This window comes from Rhinoraja longicauda, chromosome 24 (genome assembly GCF_053455715.1).
Source record: "Rhinoraja longicauda isolate Sanriku21f chromosome 24, sRhiLon1.1, whole genome shotgun sequence".
In the NCBI taxonomy this organism is placed as follows: domain Eukaryota; kingdom Metazoa; phylum Chordata; class Chondrichthyes; order Rajiformes; family Arhynchobatidae; genus Rhinoraja; species Rhinoraja longicauda.
In genome coordinates, this window is record NC_135976.1 from 36,359,331 (window position 1) to 36,381,629 (window position 22,299).

A 22,299-nucleotide genomic window follows, 5' to 3' on the forward strand; every position below is an offset into this window, starting at 1 on the left:
GAAGATCCCGGAGAAAACCCACGCAGGTCACGGGGAGAATCCGTGTCCAGGTGTTCGAGGGAGGTGAGGGGTGAGGGGGGGGGGAAGAGGGGGAGAGTGGCAGTGAGGGGGGAGGGGTGGGGGTGGGGGGAGTAGGGAGGGGGTGGGGAGAGTGGCAGTGAGGGGGGAGTAGGGGGGAGGGGTGGGGGAGTTGGGGGGAGGGGTGGGGAGAGTTGGGGAGTGGTGGGGGGAGTAGGGAGGGGGAGGGGAGAGTGGCAGTGAGGGGGGAGTAGGGGGGAGGGGTGGGGGAGTTGGGGGGAGGGGTGGGGAGAGTTGGGGAGTGGTGGGGGGAGTAGGGAGGGGAGAGTGGCAGTGAGGGGGGAGTAGGGAGGGGAGGGGAGGAGGGGAGTAGGGAGGGGGAGGGTGAGGGGGAGGGGTGGGGGTGGTGGGGAGTAGGGTTTGGGGGGACATGGACCGTTGTGATTTGCTGTTGAAGACCACTGGAGCAAGAATGTCTTTAATTAAATCAGGTATGTGCAGTTTTTTAAATGAAACTCTTCATAACTTAGTCATACATTTTATGACGATTGTTCTTTTATTCAACACCAAGAGAATTGGGATGTGGAAGGAAAAAGCAAAATAGAAAAAACAAAACAAAACCATTTTTTCATTGGTGTAAAAACTATTTCTGTTCAATAACTTTTCTATAATAGTAGAATATCCTCATGATCGGCCTGACATTGTACATGTAGTCCAAGAACTACAGAAATAATAGTCATTTTTTCACACGTGATGTAATGCAACACATACGCGCATTTGGCGTGCATGCTTGTTTTTGCAGAAAAGTTGCATTGCGCGCCATATAATGAATTATGATCTAAAATTCTGAATTTTGGACATCAAAATTCTGAATTTGTAAAATCAAATGTTGGGAGGTCTGCTGTAGATCCGTGTCCAGGTGCATTGTCCAGGTGCATTGTCCAGGTGTTGTAGATCCGTGTCCAGGTGCTGTAGATCCGTGTCCAGGTGCATTGTCCAGGTGCTGTCGATCCGTGTCCAGGTGCATTGTCCAGGTGCTGTCGATCCGTGTCCAGGTGCTGTAGATCCGTGTCCAGGTGCATTGTCCAGGTGTTGTAGATCCGTGTCCCGGTGTCTGGGGTTCCCTGATGCTTCCCTCAGCAGCGGCAGGTTTGGACGGATCCGTTCAGTCAACCCTTGTCTTTGTTCCTTGCAGAGAGCTGTGGAAGACCGGCGGACATTCGGACGGGTTTGTGAGCTACGAGTCTTTGGAAAAGGGCAGTTTGGCCACTTATTCCTGCCACCCAGGGTAAGCTCACATGATTGGAGCAGATTTAGGCCATTCGGCCCATCAAGTCTACTCCGCCATTCAATCACGGCTGATCTATCTCTCCCTCCTAACCCCATTCTCCTGCCTTCTCCCCATCACCCCTGACACCCGCACTAATCAAGATCAATCTATCTCTACTTTCAATATTGAGCGGAGCAGAGATTGGAGAGGCTGGGAGAGGTTTTCATGGAGGAAATGGAGAGGTGACCAAGGAGACCGGCTTGGGTTCACGGGAACTGCTCCGGTACATCGGCCGCCCGGGCCCCAACCGGACTTTCAATAATGTCGGCGTCGCGTGTGTAAGATACGCAGAAAGTAATTCACCGCACAGTTGCACATGTGACAAATAAAGCACACGTGATAGTAAACATGTGACGGTGCACACGTGACGGTGAACACGTGATGGTGCACACGTGACGGTGAACACGTCTGACCTTCCTTATCCTGTTGTGTTTTGCAGTTACGTTTTGAGAGGCACTCGCTCACGGATCTGCAATGAGAGAGGGTGGTGGGGACCGCTGCCGGAGTGTCAGCGTAAGTCAGCCTCCGTGTTAGTGGCAGCTTCCCACTGCATTCCCCACCCCCCCCTCTCCCCACCCCCTCTCCCCACCCCCCCCTCTCCCTACCCCCCCTCTCCCACCCCCCCTCTCCCACCCCCCCCCTCTCCCCACCCCCTCTCCCCACCCCCCCCTCTCCCTACCCCCCCTCTCCCACCCCCCCCTCTCCCCACCCCCCCTCTCCCCACCCCCCTCTCCCCATCCCCCTCTCCCACCCCCCCTCTCCCCACCCCCCCTCTCCCCACCCCCCTCTCCCACCCCCCCTCTCCCCACCCCCCCTCTCCACCTCTCCCCATCCCCCTCTCTCCACCCCCCCTCTCCCCACCCCACCTATCCCCAGGAGGAGAGGGGGTAGGGAGAGGGGAAGTGGGGAGAGGGGAGGTGGGGAGAGGGGAGGTGGGGAAAGTGGGGTGGGGAGAGGGGAGGTGGGGAGTGGGGAGAGGGGAGGTGGGGAGAGGGGAAGTGGGGAGAGGGGGGGGTGGGGAAAGTGGGGTGGAGAGAGGGGGGGTGGGGAGAGGGGGGTGGGGAGAGGGGGGTGGGGAGAGGGGGGGTGGGGAAAGTGGGGTGGGGAGAGGGGGGGTGGGGAGAGGGGGGTGGGGAGAGGGGGGTGGGGAGAGGGGGGGTGGGGAGAGGGGGGTTGGGGAATGTGGTGAGAAGCTGCCAGCGAGGATATGAATTAAAATAGACACCGAGTTTTTTTAATATCAAAAAATACTTTATTCAAGTAATAAATATCATTTACAAAACATATTTTTTAAACAAACCCATCCGACATTTCCGGAGGTTACACATTCAATACAGGCATTTACTTCCAAATTTACATACATTTACCCAGTATCCCTTATTTGGAGGGGCGTCTCTCTCCACCACACCCTGCCCCCCCATGTCCAGCAGCGGAAGGACCCTAGACTGTGGTCCTCCCCCACAGGGCCTTGGCGTTGGCTGCACCGAGCTTCAGTGCGTCCCTCAGCACGTACTCCTGCAGTCTGCAGCGGGCCAGTCGGCAACATTCCTTGACGGACAGCTCGCTCCGCTGGGAGGTCAACAAGGATCGGGCAGACCAAAGAGCGTCTTTCACCGAGTTGATGACCTTCCAGCAGCACTCGATGTCAGTCTCGGAATGCGTCCCTGGGAACAGTCCGTAGAGCACAGAGTCCTCTGTGACGGAGCTGCTCGGAATGAATCGTGACAGGGACCCCTGCAGACCTCTCCAGACTCTCCTGGCAAATCCACACTCTTTGAAGAGGTGGGCCACCGTCTCCTCTCCGTAGCAGCCGTCCCGAGGGCAGCGTGCGCTGGTAGTGAGGTTCCAGCGGTGCAGGAAGGATCTGACTGGGAGGGCTCCCCTCACCGCCAGCCAAGCCAGGTCTTGGTGCTTGTTGGTGAGTTCTGGCGATGAGGCATTTTGCCAGACAAGCTGGGCTGTCTGTTCTGGGAACCACGCCACAGGATCCATGGAGTCATTCCCCTGCAGTGCCTGCAGGACGTTCCGTGCTGACCACTGCCCGATGGACTTGTGGTCAAAGGTGTTGGTCCGGAAGAACCTGTCCACAAACGACAGATGGTTCGGCAATGTCCAGCTGACTGGCACATTGCGTGGCATCTGCGCCAGGCCCATCCTTCGCAACACCGGGGACAGGTAGAACCTCAGCAGGTAGTGGCATTTGGTGCCCACGTGCCTTGGCTCTACGCTCCGCCTGATGCAGCCACACACGAAGGTGGCCATCAGAATGAGGGCGACGTTGGGCACGTCTTTACCCCCGTTGTCTGCCGACTTGTGCATTGTGGGTTGTCGCACCCGGTCCATCGCCGACCCCCAGATGAAGCGGAAGACGGCCCGGGTGATCCCCTTGGCGTGGGAGGGAAGGACGGGCCACACTTGCGCCAAGTACAGCAGCCCCGAGAGCACCTCACACCTGATGACCAGGTTTTTCCCCGTGATGGAGAGGGAGCGCTGCTTCCACAGCTCCAGCTTCTTCCCCACCTTGGCTATCCGCTCCAGCCAATTCTTGTTACATGCCTCAGCCTTCCCGAACCAGATCCCCAGCACCTTCAGGAAGTCAGGCTTGATGGTGAAGGGGATGGAAGATCGGTCGGGCCAGTTGCCAAAGAGCATGGCCTCGCTCTTCCTGCGGTTTACCCAGGCCCCCGTGGCCAACTCAAACTGGTCGCAGACGCTGATCAGTCTGCGGACTGACCCTGGATCCGAGCAGAAGACGGCGACATTGTCCATGTACAGGGAGGCCTTGACCTGAGTGCCCCCACTGCCTGGCAATGTCACTCCTCTTATGCTCGCATCCTTCCTGATGGATTCGGCAAAGGGTTCAATGCAACAGACGAACACGACAGGGGAGAGAGGGCAACCCTGCCTGACTCCAGACCTGATGGGGAAGCTGTCTGATTCCCACCCATTAATTTGGACTGCACTACAGATATCGGAGTAGAGCAGTTGTATCCACTTCCTGATTTCCTCCCCAAAGCCCATTTTGGAGAGCACGTCCCTCATGTACGTGTGCGATATCCTGTCGAAGGCCTTCTCCTGGTCCAAGCTGACCAGGCAGGCATCCACCCGTCTGTCCTGCACGTAGGCAATGGTATCTCTCAGCAGCACCAGGCTGTCTGAGATTTTCCTGCCAGGTACAGCACAGGTTTGGTCCGGGTGGATCACCTGTCCCAGAGCAGACTTGACCCGGTTGGCGATGGCCTTAGATAGGATCTTGTAGTCTACATTCAACAATGTGATGGGTCTCCAATTCCTTAAGTCATTCATCTCCCCCTTCTGCTTGTAGATCAGGGTGATGCTGCCCTTCCTCATTGAGTCTGACATGCTGCCGGCTAGAAGTATATCGTTGTACACTTCCAGCAGGTCCGGGCCCACCCAGTCCCACAGAGCCGAGTACAACTCTGCCGGTAAGCCATCGCCTCCGGGAGTTTTACTCGAGTCAAAGGAACGGATGGAGCCAGTCAGCTCCTCCAGGGTCAGTGGTTGGTCCAGACTCTCCCGCTTGCTGTTGTCCAAGACTTCCGTGATGGAGGACAGGAAGTTCTGGGAGGCGGTGTTGTCTGTGGTCTTTACATCGTACAGATCCTTATAAAAGGATCTGCAGATCTTTAGCATGTCTGTCTGCGAGGATGTTACCGAGCCGTCCTCCTCCCTAAGGCTTTTGATCACAGAGCTCCCCCTGTGAACCTTATGGAAGAAGTAACGTGAGCACGTCTCATCCTGCTCAACATGGCGGACCCTGGACTGGAAGATGATCTTGGAGGATTCAGAGGTAAAGAGCTGAGCTTGCCGGCCCTTCAACTCTCTCAGTTCCTCCCTCACATCCACCCCTCTCCTCCGCAGAAGGAGTAGCTGCTGGAAATCTGTCTGGAGTTGACACAGTTCCCTCTTACTCTGTCTTGCTCTCTGAACACCTTTGGAGACGAAGAACTTCTTGATGTTCTCCTTTGTTGCCTCCCACCAGAGTGTCGGGGAGTCAAAGAGGGGCCTCACAGTTCTCCAACATGCGTAGTCCCTCTTTAGCTCCTCAACGTTCTCCGGGGTCAACAGCTCCACGTTTAACTTCCACGTCCCTCTGCCCGCCTTCCAGTCCTCCTGTAGGTGACAGGTGGCCTGAAGGAGGCAGTGGTCAGAGAAGAACACCGGCGCGAGGTCGGTGTGTCTGACCGTGACGGCCCTCGATGTGAAGAGGAAGTCTATCCGGGACTGGGCTGAACCGTTCGGTCCTGACCAGGTGAACCGCGGCTGGGCTCCGCCTGCAGGGTCGCTGAAGGCATCACGCAGCTTTGCATCTTTGACCGTCTCCACCAGGAGTTTGGAGGTGCCGTCCAGTCTGTGGTTGGCACTGCCGGATCGTCCAGCCGCATCGATGATGCAGTTGAAGTCACCGGCCAGAACGAGCGGTCTAGACGTGGCCAGCAGCGGTGGGAGCTGCTGGAGGACGGCCACCCGCTCGCTCCACCTGGGTGAGGCATACACATTAATCAGCCGGAGCGGAGAACCACGGTACATTACATCCACCACCAAGAGATGCCCCCCCACCACCTCCCTTACCTCAGTGATGGTGAAGCCCCCTCCCCGCAGCAAGATCCCCAGACCGGACGCACGACAATCATTGCTCCCCGACCATACCGACAGTCCGTGGGGCCACCATCGCGACCACCTCCGATAGCAGCGAAGGTGTGGCAGCCCGCACTCCTGTAGAAAAGTCACATCCGCCTTTACCTTAGCCAGGTACTGCAAGGCGGTTACACATCGCGCAGTGGGGCATCAACCACAGGAGCTGGCACTTCATTTTACAGCAGTGTAGCCTGGACAGCGTGGATGTGGAGAGGATGTTTCCACTAGTGGGAGAGTCTACGACCAGAGGGCACAGCCTCAGAATGAAAGGACGTATCTTTAGGCAGGAGCCGAGGGGGAATTTCTTCAGCCAGAGGGTGGTGAGTGGACATACCTGGGGAGGACATGTTGCTCGGCACAGGTGGCCTGCGCTGATAGGGCCATTCCCGTGCAGGACGGTTCCATGAATGTTTGACATTTAGTAAAGGACTAAACGCTGGAGAGAGTTGCTGCAGGAAACACACTTTGTGTTGCTTGTTTTGGAACTGAGGAGAGAGTTGGTCGTAGCTGTCCTCCACGCGGATGGCCAACACCGACAGCAACACTTTGTAGAGGCAGAAGCTGTCTCCAACAGAGGCCAAACTGAACGAGCAGAATGGTTAAATGCAGCAGACTCGATGGGCAGAATGGCCTCCGTCTGCTCCATTGAATTTATGAATCTGTGGCCAGGTGAATAGTGCAGTGATTGATTGATTGATTGGTTGATTGATTGACTGACTGACTGATCGACTGATCGATTGATCAATTGTTTGACTGATTGATTGATTGGTTGGTTGATTGTTTGTTCAATGGTTGGTTGGTTGATTGGTTGGTTGTCATTGTCACGTTTACTTGGTGCAGTGAGATGCTTTGTTTCATTCACATGTGACAATAAACTAAACTGTTCAATAAACTAAAACTAAAACTAAACTATTGAAAAACATACGGATAGATATATTGGTGGGAAAGTTTGTAGGGCTATGGGCCAAACACAAAGACCAATGGGCCTAGCCCAGTATGTCATTTGGGTCAGCATGGGCAAAGTGGGTGGAAGGGCCTGTCTCCATCCTACCAACTCTCTGACACTATTAATTGTATTTGTAGCTGAATCTCTGCTCTATTTCATTCTTAATTTAGTGAAATCTTGTGGAAGTCCTGGCGATATTTATAATGGATGGTTCACGGCTTCAGGCAATGTGTTTGGTGCCAATGTTACCTTTCACTGTAATGAGGGGTAAGTGTTGAGGGGTGGGGGATAAATGTTAGGGAACGCCCGCATTATAAACACACGTGCCACAACCATCTCAGCCTGGGCACCAACTATCTCTGGATCATGTACACTTCCTGCCAGTGTCACCCCCACAGATGGACACAGAGTGCTGGAGTAACTCAGCAGGTCAGGCAGCATCTGTGGAGAACATGGATAGGTGACGTTTCACAGAGTGCTGGAGTAACTCAGCAGGTCAGGCAGCATCTGTGGAGAACACGGATAGGTGACGTTTCACAGAGTGCTGGAGTAACTCAGCAGGTCAGGCAGCATCTGTGGAGAACACGGATAGGTGACGTTTCACAGAGTGCTGGAGTAACTCAGCAGGTCAGGCAGCATCTGTAGAGAACATGGATAGGTGACGTTTCGGGTTATGACTCTTCAGACTGAGAGACGGGGAGAGGGAAACTAGCGAGATGAAATGGTACAGAACAAATCAGTGCCAGCACTGCTGACCAAGTAGCCCACAATGGTCCATTGTTGGTTGTGGAAGAGGTGGCAATGAAGGGATGCGAACAGTGGAACTAGCAGACTGACTAGGATGGGGGAGGGATGGAGAGAGAGGGAATGCAAGAGTTACTTGAAATTAGAGAAGTCAATATTGATTTTGCAATTTTAATAATGGCCTGAAAAATAATATTTGCTTATGTGACCAATAAAGTCCTGGTGACTATCGACTAATCACACCGCTGGGCTGTGAGCTGCCCAAGCGCAATATGAGGAGGAGTCCTCCAATTTGCGTGTGGCCTCACGTGTCATTGGCGTGTTGGGTCTGACAGCCCAGAGTTTGAGCTGTGACCAAGTCATTCCATGGGTTTGTTTCTCACCCCCTGCTCTGTTCAGCCTCAGTAAAGTGGATCACAAGAATGGATATGTGACATGGATAGGACAGGTTTGGAGGGATATGGACCAAGCGCAGGCAGGTGGGACTCGTGTAGCTGGGACATTGTTGGCCGGTGAGCACGTTCCAGGCCCCCACCCCCACCAACCAGCCAGCGACATTCTCATACAGGCAGCATACTCTGTTTTTCTAACAAGATCATAATCATAGAGTCACCCAGCACGGAAACAGACCCTTCGGCCCAACTTGCCCATGCTGACCAAAGTACTCCATCTCCTCTGGTCCCACCTGCCCGCGTTTGGCCCACATCCCTCTAAACCTGTCCTATCCATGTACCTGTGCAAGATGTCTTTTAAATGTCGTAATGGTCCCTGTAGTCTCAGTCTACCCCACGACAGAAGGAGGAGGATAGAATGGTGTTACAAATCTATGGGCTGAATGGCCTAATTCTGCTCCTACAACCAATGGACCTACGGGAATCAGACGGGCTTTTGTGCCAGACGTCAGGAGATCCCTGTAAATTTGTCGCATGTCTGAGATTCCTTCACACGGATGACTAATGTGTGACTGTCAAAGGGTTAATCTTCCTGGGTTCGTTTGTCAGCTTCAGTTTTGTTTTCGGTACTTCGATAATGTCATGAATGGATCTGAATGCATTTCATTGCTTTTGGATGTCCGGTAGAAACACACGCTTTGTTCTTCAATTAGATATTAAATGTCAGCAGCCCAAGTTTTCTGAATATGTCAACATCACAGCAGGATTTGGTCCTGTATATAGATACGAGGACACAATCTCCTTCGCCTGCAGTGATGGTTATGTGATGGATGGCGAGAGTGTCATTAAATGTGGAGGGAGCGGTGAATTTGTACCCTCACCGCCCACCTGCAAACGTGGTGAGTGAACCATTCCTAAACTAGAGGCCAGAGCTGCATCTGCAGTGAAAGGCAATTCAGAATAAACATTGTGTATCAGTGGCTTGCTGCTCTTAACTCCAGCAAACTCGTTAAAAGTTGAGCTTTTGTGATTTAAGAGTAAAAGAAATACTGCTCACATTTCTAAATGAGATCCATCGTTGCTATTGTTTACGGGCACATTGGAAAGTAAATATTGCTACGTAGAAAATAGGTGCAGGAGGAGGCCATTTGGCCCTTCGAGCCAGCACCGCCATTCATTGTGATCATGGCTGATCATCCACAATGTAACCCGTGCCTGCCTTCTCCCCACACCCACACGCCACAGTACCAGGGCTATAGTGACCCCCACTCACACCCACACACTTGCATCAACGAGCCAGAGACATTCTCATACAGGCAGCATAGTCTGTTTTTCTAACAAGATCATAGTCATAGAATCACCCAGCAGGGAAACAGACCCTTCGGCCCAACTTGCCCATGCTGACCAAAGTACTCCATCTCCACTAGTCCTACCTGCCCGCGTTTCGCCCACATCCCTCTAAACCTGTCCTATCCATGTCTTTTAAATGTCGTAATGGTCCCTGTAGTCTCAGTCTACCACACGACAGAAGGGGGAGGATAGAATGGTGGAGTAGATCTGTGGGCTGAATGGCCTAATTCTGCTCCTACATCTAATGGACTTCAACGGGAATCAGACGGGTATTCGGCTGTGTTCTGCAGCTGCGGCTCACCGGCAGTCTCTCTGGTTTTTTTTTGGGTTTTTTGTCATTGTCGTTGTTAAATGTACGTTTTGTTTTATTTTTAATTCTGTGTATGTAGGGGGGTGGTGGGGGGGTTGGGGGAAACCTTTTTTCAAATCTCCTCCTCAACGGAGATGCGACCTTTACCGTGTCGTATCTCCGTTCGCGCTACGGCCTAACATCGTGGAGTCGGCGGCCTCCAGCTGGGATCGACCTCAAAGACTCCGGTCGCAGGGCCTGGACTTACCATCTCGGAGGCTTCGGCCGTGGGCCCTGCAGACCGCAACATCTGGAGTTCGCAGGTCCCTGGCTGGCGACCGGTTTTCGGGAGCTCCAGCCGTAGCAGCTTCGACCGCCCCGAAGCGCGAGGTACGATCGACCCGCTCGCAGGCCCTTCATCGCCCTGCGTGGCCCGGCCGCAGCACTTTACATCGCCCGATGGGGGCTCAGGACTTTCATCGCCCTGCGTGGCTCGGCCGCAGCACTTTCCATCGCCCGGTGGGGGCTCAGGACTTTCATCGGCCTGCTCGGCTCGGCCCTGGGACTTACCATCGCCCGGTGGGGGCTCAGGACTTTCATCGGCCTGCTCGGCTCGGCCCTGGGACTTTCCATCGCCCGGTGGGGGCTTCAAAAAGTTGGGAGCCTCGATCACCTCGTGGCACCACGGGAGAAGAATGAGGAGGAGATAAGACTTTGCCTTCCATCACAGTGAGGGTATGCCTAGAGCAATCACTGTGATGGCTGTTTTATGTTAAAAAAATTATCTGTGTGTCTTGTGCTCTTTAATGTCTACTGCCGGACCGTGACGTGAGAGGACGCTGGCGTTGAGTATCCGCCGCTTTTCCGTCAGGATAGTTTGTCTGTTTGTTTCTATGTTAATTGTTTTTGTAAAGCGCTTTGAGCATGTGATAAGGCGCTATATAAAATAAATGGATTATTATTATTATTATTTTGTGCCAGATGACAGGAGATCCCTGTAAATTTGTCGCATGTCTGAGATTCCTTCACACGGATGACTAATGTGTGACTGTCAAAGGGTTAATCTTCCTGGGTCCGTTTGTCAGCATCAGCTTTTGTTTTCGGTACTTCGATAATGTCATGAATGGATCTGGATGCTTTTCATTGCATTTGGATGTCCGGTAGAAACACACGCTTTGTTCTTCAATTAAATTTTCCCCACTACCGATGTTAGGCTAACTGGTCTATAATTCCCCGTTTTCTCTCTCCCTCCCTTTTTTAAAAGTGGGGTTACATTAGCTACCCTCCAGTCCTCAGGAACTACTCCAGAATCTAAAGAGTTTTGAAAATTATCACTAATGCATCCACTATTTCTGAGGCTACTTCCTTAAGCACTCTGGGCCTGGGGATTTATCTGCCTTTAATCCATTTAATTTACCTAACACCACTTCCCGACTAACCTGGATTTCCCTCAGTTCATCCATCTCATTAGACCCCCGATCCCCCGCTATTTCCGGCAGACGGTTTATGTCTTCCTTAGTGAAGACAGAACCAAAGTATTTGTTCAATTGGTCTGCCATCAAAGTCAAAGCCAACTTTATTGTCAATTTCCAGTTAGTTTACACAGACAGAAAACCGAAATACCGTTTCCCACAATCCCGAGGAAAAAGGTGCATTAAATTAAGTTAAAATTAAAAAGGCACAGCAAACAACAATCAATATATACAGTTTAATAAAATATAGTCACTTCAATGAAAAAAAGATGAAGATGAATATATTACAATAAAAAATAATGAGCAGTAGTGCAAAGCCTGTCCATAGCAACGTTAAAAAAGTGTCTGGTGCTGGATGTGCGTGTGTGTGGGGTGTTAAAGTCCAGGTCCAATGGGGGCAGGGGAGAGAGGAGGAAGGGAGGGGAGAGAGTTCAGCATCCTGACAGCCTGGTGGAAAAAACTGTTCTTTAGTCGGGTGGTGCTCGACCTCAGGCTGCGAAACCTTCTCCCTGAAGGCAGGAGGGTGAAGAGGCTGTTGGAGGGGTGGGAGGGGTCACCCACAATGCTCAGTGCTTTGCGGGTGAGGCGGGTGGTGTAAAGGACCAGGAGTGTTGGGAGTGAGGCGCCAGTGATCCTCTCAGCAGTGTTCACTATGCGCTGCAGGGTCTTGCGGCTGGAGGCTGTGCAGCTTCCGAACCACACAGTGATGCAGCTGCTGACGATGCTCTCAATGGCGCCTCGGTAAAAAGTATACATGATCTCCTTGTTCCCTATGATCAATTCACCTGTTTCCGACTGCAAGGGACCTACATTTGTCTTAACTAATCTTTTTCTCTTGACATATCTATAAAAGCTTTTGCAGTCAGTTTTTATGTTCCTTGCCAGTTTTCCCTCATAATCTATTTTCCCTTTCCTAATTAAGCCCTTTGTCCTCCTCTGCTGGACTCTGAATTTCTCCCAGTCCTCTGGTATGCTACTTTTTCTGGCTGATCTGTATGCTTCATCTTTTGTTTTAACACTATCCTTGATTTCCCTTGTTAGCCACGGATGCACTACCTTTCCTGGTTTGTTCTTTTGCCAAACTGGGATGAACACTTGTTGTAGTTCATCCATGCGACCTTTAAATGCCTTCCATTGCATGTCCACCGTCAACCCTTTCAGCATCAATCGCCAGTCTATCATGGACAATTCACGCCTCATACCCTCAAACTTACCTTTCTTTAAGTTCAGAACACTTGTTTCTGTATTGACTTTGTCACTCTCCATCCTAATGAAGAACTCTACCATCACTTTTGCCCAAGGGGCCTCGCACAACAAGACTGCTAACTAACCCTTCCTCATTACTCAATACCCAGTCTAGAATGGCCTGTTCTCTCGTTGGTTCCTCGACATGTTGGTTTAGAAAACCATCTCTCAAACATTCCAAGAAATCCTCTTCCTCAGCACCCAAAGCCAGTTTGGTTCACCCAATCTATATGTAGATTGAAGTCACCCATTATAACTGTTGCACCTTTAGTGCATGCATTTCTAATTTCCTGCTTGATGCCATCCCCAACCTCACTACTGCTGTTAGGTGGCCTGTACACAACTCCCACTAGTGTTTTCTGCCCCTTAGTGTTTCGTAGCTCTACCCATATCGATTCCACTTCTTCCAAGCTAATGTCCTTCCTTTCTTCTGCTTTAATCTACTCTCTAACCAGAAACGCTACCCCACCTCCTTTTCCTTTCTGTCTATCCCGCCTGAATATAGAATATCCCTGGATGTTGAGTTCCCAGCCTTGGTCACCCTGGAGCCATGTCTCCGTAATCCCAACTATACCATAATCATTAATAACTATCTCCACATTTAATTCATTCACCTTATTACGTATACTCCTTGCATTGAGACACAAAGCCTTCAGGCTTGTTTTTACAACTCTCTTACCCCTTGTACGATTATGTTGAAAAGTGGCCCTTTTTGATTTTTGCTCTGGATTTGTCTGCCTGCCACTTTTACTTTTCACCTTGCTACCTGTTGCTTCTACCCTCACTTTACACCCCTCTGTCTCTCTGCTCCTGCTCCCATCCCCCTGCAACATTAGTTTAAATCCTCCCTGACAGCACTAGTAAACACTTCCCCTAGGACATTGGTTCCATTCCAGCTCAGGTGCAGACCATCCTGTTTGTACTGGTCCCACCTATCCCAGAACTGGTTCCAATGTCCTAAAATTTTGAATCCCTCCCCCTTGCACCATTTTTCAAGCCACGTATTCATCTGAAATATCCTCCTATTCCTACTCTGACTAGCACGTGGCACTGGTAGTAATCCAGAGATTATTACCTTTGAGGTCCTACTTTTAAGTTTATCTCCTAGCTCTCTAAATTCACCTTGTAGGACCTCATCCCGTTTTTTACCTAAATCGTTGGTGCCAATGTGCACCACGACAACTGGCTGCTCACCCTCCCCCTCCAGAATGTCCTGCAGCCGCTCAGAGATATCCCTGACCCTTGCACCAGGGAGGCAACATACCATCCTGGAGTCTCATTTGCGGCCGCAGAAACGCCTATCTATTCCCCTTACAATTTCAGACATGCGACAAATTTACAGGGATCTCCTGACGTCTGGCACAAAAGATCATCTGATTCCCGTTGAAGTCCATTAGTTGTAGGAGCAGAATTAGGCCATTCAGCCCACAGATCTACTCCACTTAGTCTATCCTCCCCCTTCTGTCGTGGGGTAGACTAAGACTACAGGGACCATTACGACATTTAAAAGACATCTTGGACAGGTACATGGATAGGACAGGTTTAGAGGCACGTGGGCCAAACGCGGGCAGGTGGGACTAGAGGAGATGGGGTAGTTTGGTCAGCATGGGCAAGTTGGGCCGAAGGGTCTGTTTCCGTGCTGGGTGACTTTATGACTATGATCTCGTTAGAAAAACAGACTATGCTGCCTGTATGAGAATGTCTCTGGCTGGTTGGTGCAGGTGTGTGGGTGTGGGGGTCACTGTGGCGTGTGGGTGTGGGGGTCACTGTGGCGTGTGGGTGTGGGGGTCACTGTAGCCCTGGTACTGTGGGTGTGGGTGTGGGGGTCACTGTGGCGTGTGGGTGTGGGGGTCACTGTGGCGTGTGGGTGTGGGGGTCACTGTGGCGTGTGGGTGTGGGGGTCACTGTGGCGTGTGGGTGTGGGGGTCACTCTAGCCCTGGTACTGTGGCGTGTGGGTGTGGGGGTCACTGTGGCGTGTGGGTGTGGGGGTCACTGTGGCGTGTGGGTGTGGGGGTCACTGTGGCGTGTGGGTGTGGGGGTCACTGTGGCGTGTGGGTGTGGGGGTCACTGTGGCGTGTGGGTGTGGGGGTCACTGTGGCGTGTGGGTGTGGGGGTCACTGTGGCGTGTGGGTGTGGGGGTCACTGCGGCGTGTGGGTGTGGGGGTCACTGTAGCCCTGGTACTGTGGCGTGTGGGTGTGGGGAGAAGGCAGGCACGGGTTACAGATTGTGGATGATCAGCCATGTTCACAATGAATGGCGGTGCTGGCTCGAAGGGCCAAATGGCCTCCTTCTGCACCTATTTTCTACGTAGCAATATTTACTATCCAATGTGTCCGTAAACAATAGCAACGATGGATCTCATTTAGAAATGTGAGCAGTATTTCTTTTACTTAAATCACAAACGCTCAACTTTTAACGAGTTTGCTGGAGTTAAGAGCAGCAAGCCACCGATACACAATGTTTACTCTGAATTGCCTTTCACTGCAGATGCAGCTCTAGCCTCTAGTTTAGGAATGGTTCACTCACCACGTTTGCAGGTGGGCGGTGAGGGTACAAATTCAACACTCCCTCCACATTTAATGACACTCTCGCCATCCATCACATAACCATCACTGCAGGTGAAGGAGATTGTGTCCTCGTATCTATATACAGGACCAAATCCTGCTGTGATGTTGACATGTTCAGAAAGCTTGGGCAGCTGACATTTAATATCTAATTGAAGAACAAAGCGTGTGTTTCTACCGGACATCCAAAAGCAATGAAAAGCATCCAGATCCATTCATGACATTATCGAAGTACCGAAAACAAAAGCTGATGCTGACAAACGGACCCAGGAAGATTAACCCTTTGACAGTCACACATTAGTCATCCGTGTGAAGGAATCTCAGACATGCGACAAATTTACAGGGATCTGCTGACGTCTGGCACAAAAGCCCATCTGATTCCCGTTGAAGTCCATTAGATGTAGGAGCAGAATTAGGCCATTCAGCCCACAGATCTACTCCACCATTCTATCCTCCTCACTACCGATGTTAGGCTAACTGGTCTATAATTCCCCGTTTTCTCTCTCCCTCCCTTTTTAAAAAGTGGGGTTACATTAGCTACCCTCCAGTCCTCAGGAACTACTCCAGAATCTAAAGAGTGGGGAAAATGCTAGTCAGTTATTAAAGATGTGATAGCATCACTTTTGGAAAGTGGTGAAATCATCGGACAAAGTCAGCATGGATTTACCAAAGGCAAATCATGTCTGACGAATCTTATAGAATTTTTTGAGGATGTAACTAGTAGAGTGGATGAGGGAGAACCAGTCGATGTGTTATATCTGGACTTTCAGAAGGCCTTCGATAAGGTCCCACATAGGAGATTGGTATACAAACTTAAAGCACACAGTATTGAGGGTTCAGTGTTGAGGTGGATAGAAAATTGGTTGGCGGACAGGAAGCAAAGATTAGGAATAAACGGGTCCTTTTCGGAATGGCAGGCAGTGACTAGTGGGGTACCGCAAGGCTCAGTGCTGGGACCCCAGTTATTTACAGTGTATATTAATGATTTGGACGAGGGAATTGAATGCAACATCTCTAAGTTTGCGGATGACACGAAGCTGGGTGGCAGTGTTAGCTGCGAGGAGGATGCTAGGAGGCTGCAGAGTGACTTGGATAGATTAGGCGAGTGGGCAAATGCATGGCAGATGCAATATAATGTGGATAAATGTGAGGTTATCCACTTTGGCGGCAAGAACAGCAAAGCAGAGTATTATCTGAATGGTGACCAATTGGGAGAAGGGGAGATGCAACGTGACCTGGGTGTCATGGTGCACCAGTCATTGAAAGCAAGCATGCAGGTGCAGCAGGCAGTGAAGAAAGCGAATGGTATGTTGGCATTCATAGCAAGAGGATTTGAGTTTAGGAGCAGGGAGGTTCTGCTGCAGTTGTACAGGGCCTTGGTGAGACCGCACCTGGAGTATTGTGTGCAGTTTTGGTCTCCTAACCTGAGGAAAGACGTTCTTGCCTTAGAGGGAGTACAGAGAAGGTTCACCAGATTGATCCCTGGGATGGCGGGACTTTCATATGAGGAAAGACTGGATAGACTGGGCTTGTATTCGCTGGAATTTAGAAGACTGAGGGGGGATCTTATAGAAACATATAAAATTCTTAAGGGGTTGGAGAGGCTAGATGCGGGAAGATTGTTCCCGATGTTGGGGGAGTCCAGAACCAGGGGTCACAGCTTAAGGATATGGGGGAAGTCTTTTAGGACCGAGATGAGAAAACATTTCTACACACAGAGAGTGGTGAGTCTGTGGAATTCTCTGCCACAGAAGGTAGTTGAGGCCAGTTCATTGGCTATATTTAAGAGTGAGTTTGATGTGGCCCTTTTTGCTAAAGGGATCAGGGGGTATGGAGAGAAGGCAGGTACAGGCTACTGAGCTGGATGATCAGCCCATTATCATATTGAATGGCGGTGCAGGCTCGAAGGGCCGAATGGCCTACTCCTGCACCTATTTTCTATGTTTCTATGTCTATGTTTCTATTCCTTCACACGGATGACTAATGTGTGACTGTCAAAGGGTTAATCTTCCTGGGTCCGTTTGTCAGCATCAGCTTTTGTTTTTGGTACTTCGATAATGTCATGAATGGATCTGGATGCTTTTCATTGCTTTTGGATGTCCGGTAGAAACACACGCTTTGTTCTTCAATTAGATATTAAATGTCAGCAGCCCATGCTTTCTGAACATGTCCACATCATAGCAGGATTTGCCAATTCAGAGTAAACATTGTGTATCGGTGGCTTGCTGCTCTTAACTCCAGCAAACTCGTTAAAAGTTGAGCTTTTGTGATTTAAGAGTAAAAGAAATACTGCTCACATTTCTAAATGAGATCCATCGTTGCTATTGTTTATGAACACATGGAAAGTAAATATTGCTACGTAGAAAATAGGTGCAGGAGGAGGCCATTTGGCCCTTCGAGCAATTCATTGTGATCATGGCTGATCATCCACAATCTGTAACCCGTGCCTGCCTTCTCCCCATATCCCTTATTTCCGCTATCCATTAGAGGTCTATCTAATTCTCTTTTAAATTCATACAGTGCATTGGCGTCCACTGCCCTCTGTGGCAGAGAATTCCACAAATTCACAACACTCTGGGTGAAAAGGTTTTTTCTCACCTCAGTTTTAAATGGCCTTTGCACCACAGGTTACAGGTCCTGGCAACATCTCACCTCTCCCCACCTCACTCCCTCCCTCACCCAGGGAGGGTAAGTTTGGTTTAGTTTATGGTCACTTGTACCGAGGTACAGTGAAAAGCTTTTGCTGCGTGCTAACCGGTTAGCGTAAAGACAACACATGATTACAATCGAGCCGTCTACATTCTACATGATGAGGGAATAACGTTTAGTGCAAGGTAAAACCAGTCTGATTGAAGATTGTCCGAAGGTCTCCAATGAGGTAGATAGTAGTTCAGCACTGCTCTCTGGTTGTGGTAGGATGATTCAGTCGCCTGATAACAGCCAGGAAGAAACTGTCCCTGAATCTGGAGGTGTGCGTTTTCACACATCTGTACCTCTTGCCCGATGGGAGAGGGGAGAAGAGGGAGTGGCCGGGGTGAGACTGGTCCTTGATTGTGCTGCTGGCCTTGCCGAGGCAGCGTGAGGTATAGATGGAGTCGGTGGGAGGGAGGTTGGTTTGTGTGATGGTCTGGGCTGCTGGCCTTGCCGAGGCAGCGTGAGGTGTAGATGGAGTCGGTGGGAGGGAGGTTGGTTGGTGTGATGGTCTGGGCTGCTGGCCTTGCCGAGGCAGCATGAGGTGTAGATGGAGTCAGTGGGAGGGAGGTTGGTTTGCGTGATGGTCTGGGCTGCGTCCACAACTCTCTGCAATTTCTTGCGGGTCTCGGATGGAGCTGTTCCCAAGCCGTGCTGTGATGCAGGAGAGGGTTATGATGTGACGTTGTCCCCCTGGCCTCTAACGCACTGCATTTATTGCCAGCTGTCAGGTGTGCTGCACCTCCGTCCATCCAAAGAGGGGATGTGTCCGACCTGCATGGCAGAGACAGATGGGAATATGGAATGGTGGCCACGTACTCCTGCCATTCTCTCTACACCTTGATCGGGCAAAAGGAGATTTCCTGCTCAGCCTCTGGAAACTGGAGCCACCCCCCACCCACATGCAAAGGTGATGGGAACTCGCCAACCACTCACTCCACCAGCCGACCTCATCTGTAATGAAGAAACTCACCCATTACATCTCTCCAGAGATCCCCCCCCCCCTGTCCCGCTGAGTTACTCCAGCATTTTGTATCTCAATAAGTTCATAAGTCATTGGAGCAGAATTAAGGCATTCGACCCCTCAGGTTTACTCCGCCATTCAATCATGGCTGATCTATCATTCCCCCTAACCCCATTCTCCTGTCTTCTCCCCATAACCCCGACACTCGCACTAACCAAGATGCTGCCTGACCCGCTGAGTTACACCAGCACTCTGTGAAACGTCACCTATCCATATTCTCCACAGATGCTGCCTGACCCACTGAGTTACTCCAGCACTCTGTGAAACGTCACTTATCCATGTTCTCCACAGATGCTGCCTAACCTGCTGAGTAACTCCAGCACTCTGTGAAACGTCACCTATCCATGTTCTCCACAGATGCTGCCTGACCCACAGAGTTACTCCAGCACTCTGTGTCTATGTTTGCTATAAACTAGCATCTGCAGTTCATTTTTATTCATTTTATTTTATTCACATTTTTATTAATTTTTAATACTTGGCCCCAACTTGTCCATGCCGACCAATATGCCCCACCTGCCTGCGTTTGGCCCATATCCCTCCAAACCTGCCCTATTCGTGTACCTGTCCAAATGTCCTTTAAATGTTGTGATAGTCCCAGCCTCAACTACCTCCTCTGGCAGCTCGCTCCATACACCCACCAGTCTCTGTGTGAAAAAGCTGCCTCTCAGATTTCTATTAAATCTTTCCTACTCTGGGCAAGAGACTGTGCATCGACCCGATCTATTCCTCTCATAATTTTATACCCCTCTATAAGATCACCCCTCATTGTCTTGCGCTCCAAGGAATAAACTCCTAGCCTGCCCCACCTCGCCCTGTAGCTCAGGCCCTCGTGTCCGGGCAACATCCTTGTAAATCTCCTCTGTGCTTTTTCCAAATTAACAACATCCTTCCTACAGCAGCTGCTGCCTCACAGCACCAGAGACCCGGGTTCCATCCCGACTACGGGTGCTGTCTGTACGGAGTTTGTACATTCTCCCCGTGACCTGCTTGGACTTTCTCCGGTTTCCTCCCACATTCCAAAGACGTGCGGGTTTGTAGGTTAATTGGTTTGGTGTAAATGTAAAAGTGACCCTAGTGTGTGCAGGATGGTGTTAGTGTGCGGGGATCGCTGGTCGGCGTGGACTTGGTGGGCCGAGGGTCCTGTTTCCGCGCTGTATCTCTAAACTAAACTAAACTAAACTGCATTGCCAAAGCCACTGATTGCAGGTGAGACTAACGATGTTTCTCTGGGCAGTCGTTCGCTGCGATTCGCCAGAACCTCCAACAAACGGCCATGTCATGTCAGGATTTGGATTCGAATTAAAGTACGGAGACATGATAACCTACAGGTGTGGCGTTGGCTATGACATGATCGGCAGTGGAGTCATCGAGTGTTCTGAAGACAACCAGTTTCATCCTGCTCCACCAACCTGCAACTTAAGTAAGTAACCGTCTCTAAAAGCGCAACCTGTCAACCCAATACATATTCATTGTCACAGAGTCATAGAGTGATACAGTGTGGAAACAGGCCCTTCATAGAGTGATACAGTGTGGAAACAGGCCCTTCATAGAGTCACAGTGTGATTCAGTGTGGAAACAGGCCCTTCAGCCCAACTTGCTCACACCGTCCAACTTGTCCCATCTACACCAGTCCCACCTGTCTGCATTTGGTCCATATCCCTCCAAACCTGTCCTATCCATGCACCTGTCTAACTGTTTCTTAAATGGTGGGTTAGTCCCTGCCTCAACTACCTCCTCTGGCAGCTTGTTCCATACACCCACCACTCTGTGTGAAAAAGTTACCCCTCAAATTCCTTTTAAATCTTTTCCCCTTCACCTTGAACCTATGTCCTCTGGTCCTCGATTCCCCTACTCTGGGAAAGAGACTGTGCATCTACCCGATCTATTCCTTTCATGATTTTATACACCTCTGTAAGATAGAGACCCAGCCTACTCAACCTCTCCCTGTAGCTCACACCCTACAGTCCTGGCAACATCCTTGTAAATCTTCTCTGCACCCTTTCCAGCTTGACAACATCTCTCCCATAACATGGTGCCCAGAACTGAACACAATAGTCCAAATGTTGTCTCACCAAAGTCTTATACAACTGCAACGTGACCTCCCAACTTCTGTACTCAATACTCTGACTGATGAAGGCCAATGTGTCAAAAGCCTTTTTGATCACATTATCTACCTGCGACTCTATCTTCAATGAACCATTCACCAGTACTCCTGCTCTACAACGCTACCCAGAGGCCTACCATTCAATGTGAAGGTCCTGCCCATGTTAGACATCCCAAAATGCAACACCTCACACTTCTCTGTATTAAATTCCATCAACCATTCCTCCGCCCACCTGGCCAATCGATCCAGATCCTGCTGCAATCTTCACAACTTCACTATCTGCAGGGGTCGCTGATTGTCCCTAGTGTGTGCAGGATAGTGTTAGTGTGTAGGGGTCGCTGATTGTGGCGAGTGTGTGCAGGATAGTGTTAGTGTGTAGGGGTCGCTCACTGGAGGCCTGGCTGGTCGCAGCGCTACGCAGGGTTGGGTCAGAAGTATCTGACCGTCAGTGACATCGTGCCCAGGGTTTGGCCCTGCCCCAGTGTGCCTCCACCTCTGCTGCTCCCCCTCCTTACCAAAGACCCCTCTGTTCCTCTCCTGCAGTTCCGTGTGCCAGACCCAGCAGTTTCCACAACGGAGAGATTACACCAGATCGACGTTGGTACGCCTACGGAGATGTAGTCACGTTCAGATGTGCCCCTGGATATCGGGTGATCGGCGAGGACAGGGGTCGGTGCAGTGATGATGGGACATTCCACCCATCTCCCCCCTGGTGTGTGAGAGGTAAGCAGCCCGTCCACAACCATGTATGAGGCCCCCCTCCCCACCCTCTACCCACCCCCTCGCCACCCCCCCTCGTCCACTCCCTCCCCACCCCCTCCCCACCCCCTGCCCACTCTGTGACTCTATGAAGAGCCTGTTTCCACACTGTATCACTCTGTGACTCTAAGACTCTACTTTTCAACGTAGAATCCGGTCCATCGAGAATCCTCACAATCCAGGATCTGATGAAGGTGATTGTCCCTAAGGCCCGTGACATCCTGGAAGAGATGAAATCCATCATCAAACTGGAACGACAACTCCTCCAGAAGTAAGAGACCGTGTCTGCAAACTTCCGAGAGATTTTCCAACACTTTGAACAGTTTGTTAACAGCACACACATCATTTACTAACTCGAGCTTTGCAGTTGTTATTTTTTTCTGCAAACTTGCTCTTCATAACAATTCCCCAGATCGATTCTAGAAACTTGTGAAGTCTTAAATTCTTATCTACTGAAATAAAGTTGGACCTGAGAGGGTTGTTTTGATTTTTTTCGCTTATTTCCATTAAATTTCGTTCAGAGATACAACAGGGAAACAGAAACATAGACAATAGGTGCAGGAGGAGGCCATTCAGCCCTTCGAGCCAGCACCGGCATTCAATATGATCATGGCTGATCATCCACAATCAGTACCCCGTTCCTGCTTTCTCCCCATATCCCTTGATTCCGTTATCTCTAAGAGCTAAATCTAACTCTCTCTTGAAAACAT

General features: G+C 50.7%; 2 protein-coding genes and 1 long non-coding RNA gene across 3 annotated transcripts in view; 2 read left to right on the forward strand and 1 right to left on the reverse strand.

The window, feature by feature from the left end:
* The window catches only part of LOC144605185 (C4b-binding protein alpha chain-like), a 78,276-nt gene that overhangs the window by 17,885 nt on the left and 38,092 nt on the right, over window positions 1–22,299 (reverse strand). The gene's annotated exons all lie outside the window — the stretch shown is intronic.
* On the forward strand, window positions 1,211–7,422 carry LOC144605191 (uncharacterized). The gene is made up of 3 exons (XR_013548830.1): window positions 1,211–1,306; window positions 1,788–1,861; window positions 7,124–7,422. It is a non-coding gene; the product is annotated as an uncharacterized LOC144605191 (long non-coding RNA).
* LOC144605187 (P-selectin-like) lies at window positions 13,799–22,058 on the forward strand. Its single transcript, XM_078420281.1, has 5 exons — window positions 13,799–13,968; window positions 18,427–18,612; window positions 19,961–20,146; window positions 21,374–21,553; window positions 21,740–22,058. Exons 2-5 carry the CDS (start codon window positions 18,507–18,509, stop codon window positions 21,862–21,864), a joined length of 597 nt encoding a protein of 198 aa, XP_078276407.1. The 5' UTR covers window positions 13,799–13,968; window positions 18,427–18,506; the 3' UTR covers window positions 21,865–22,058.

Excerpts from the sequence above, each read along its gene's own strand:
- LOC144605187 (XM_078420281.1), top strand. The coding sequence starts at position 18,507 with ATGGTGGCCACGTACTCCTGCCATTCTCTCTACACCTTGATCGGGCAA. Across the intron at positions 18,613-19,960 it reads CCCCCCACCCACATGCAAAG|TCGTTCGCTGCGATTCGCCA; the intron begins GTGATGGGAACT and ends TTCTCTGGGCAG. Across the intron at positions 20,147-21,373 it reads TCCACCAACCTGCAACTTAA|TTCCGTGTGCCAGACCCAGC; the intron begins GTAAGTAACCGT and ends CCTCTCCTGCAG.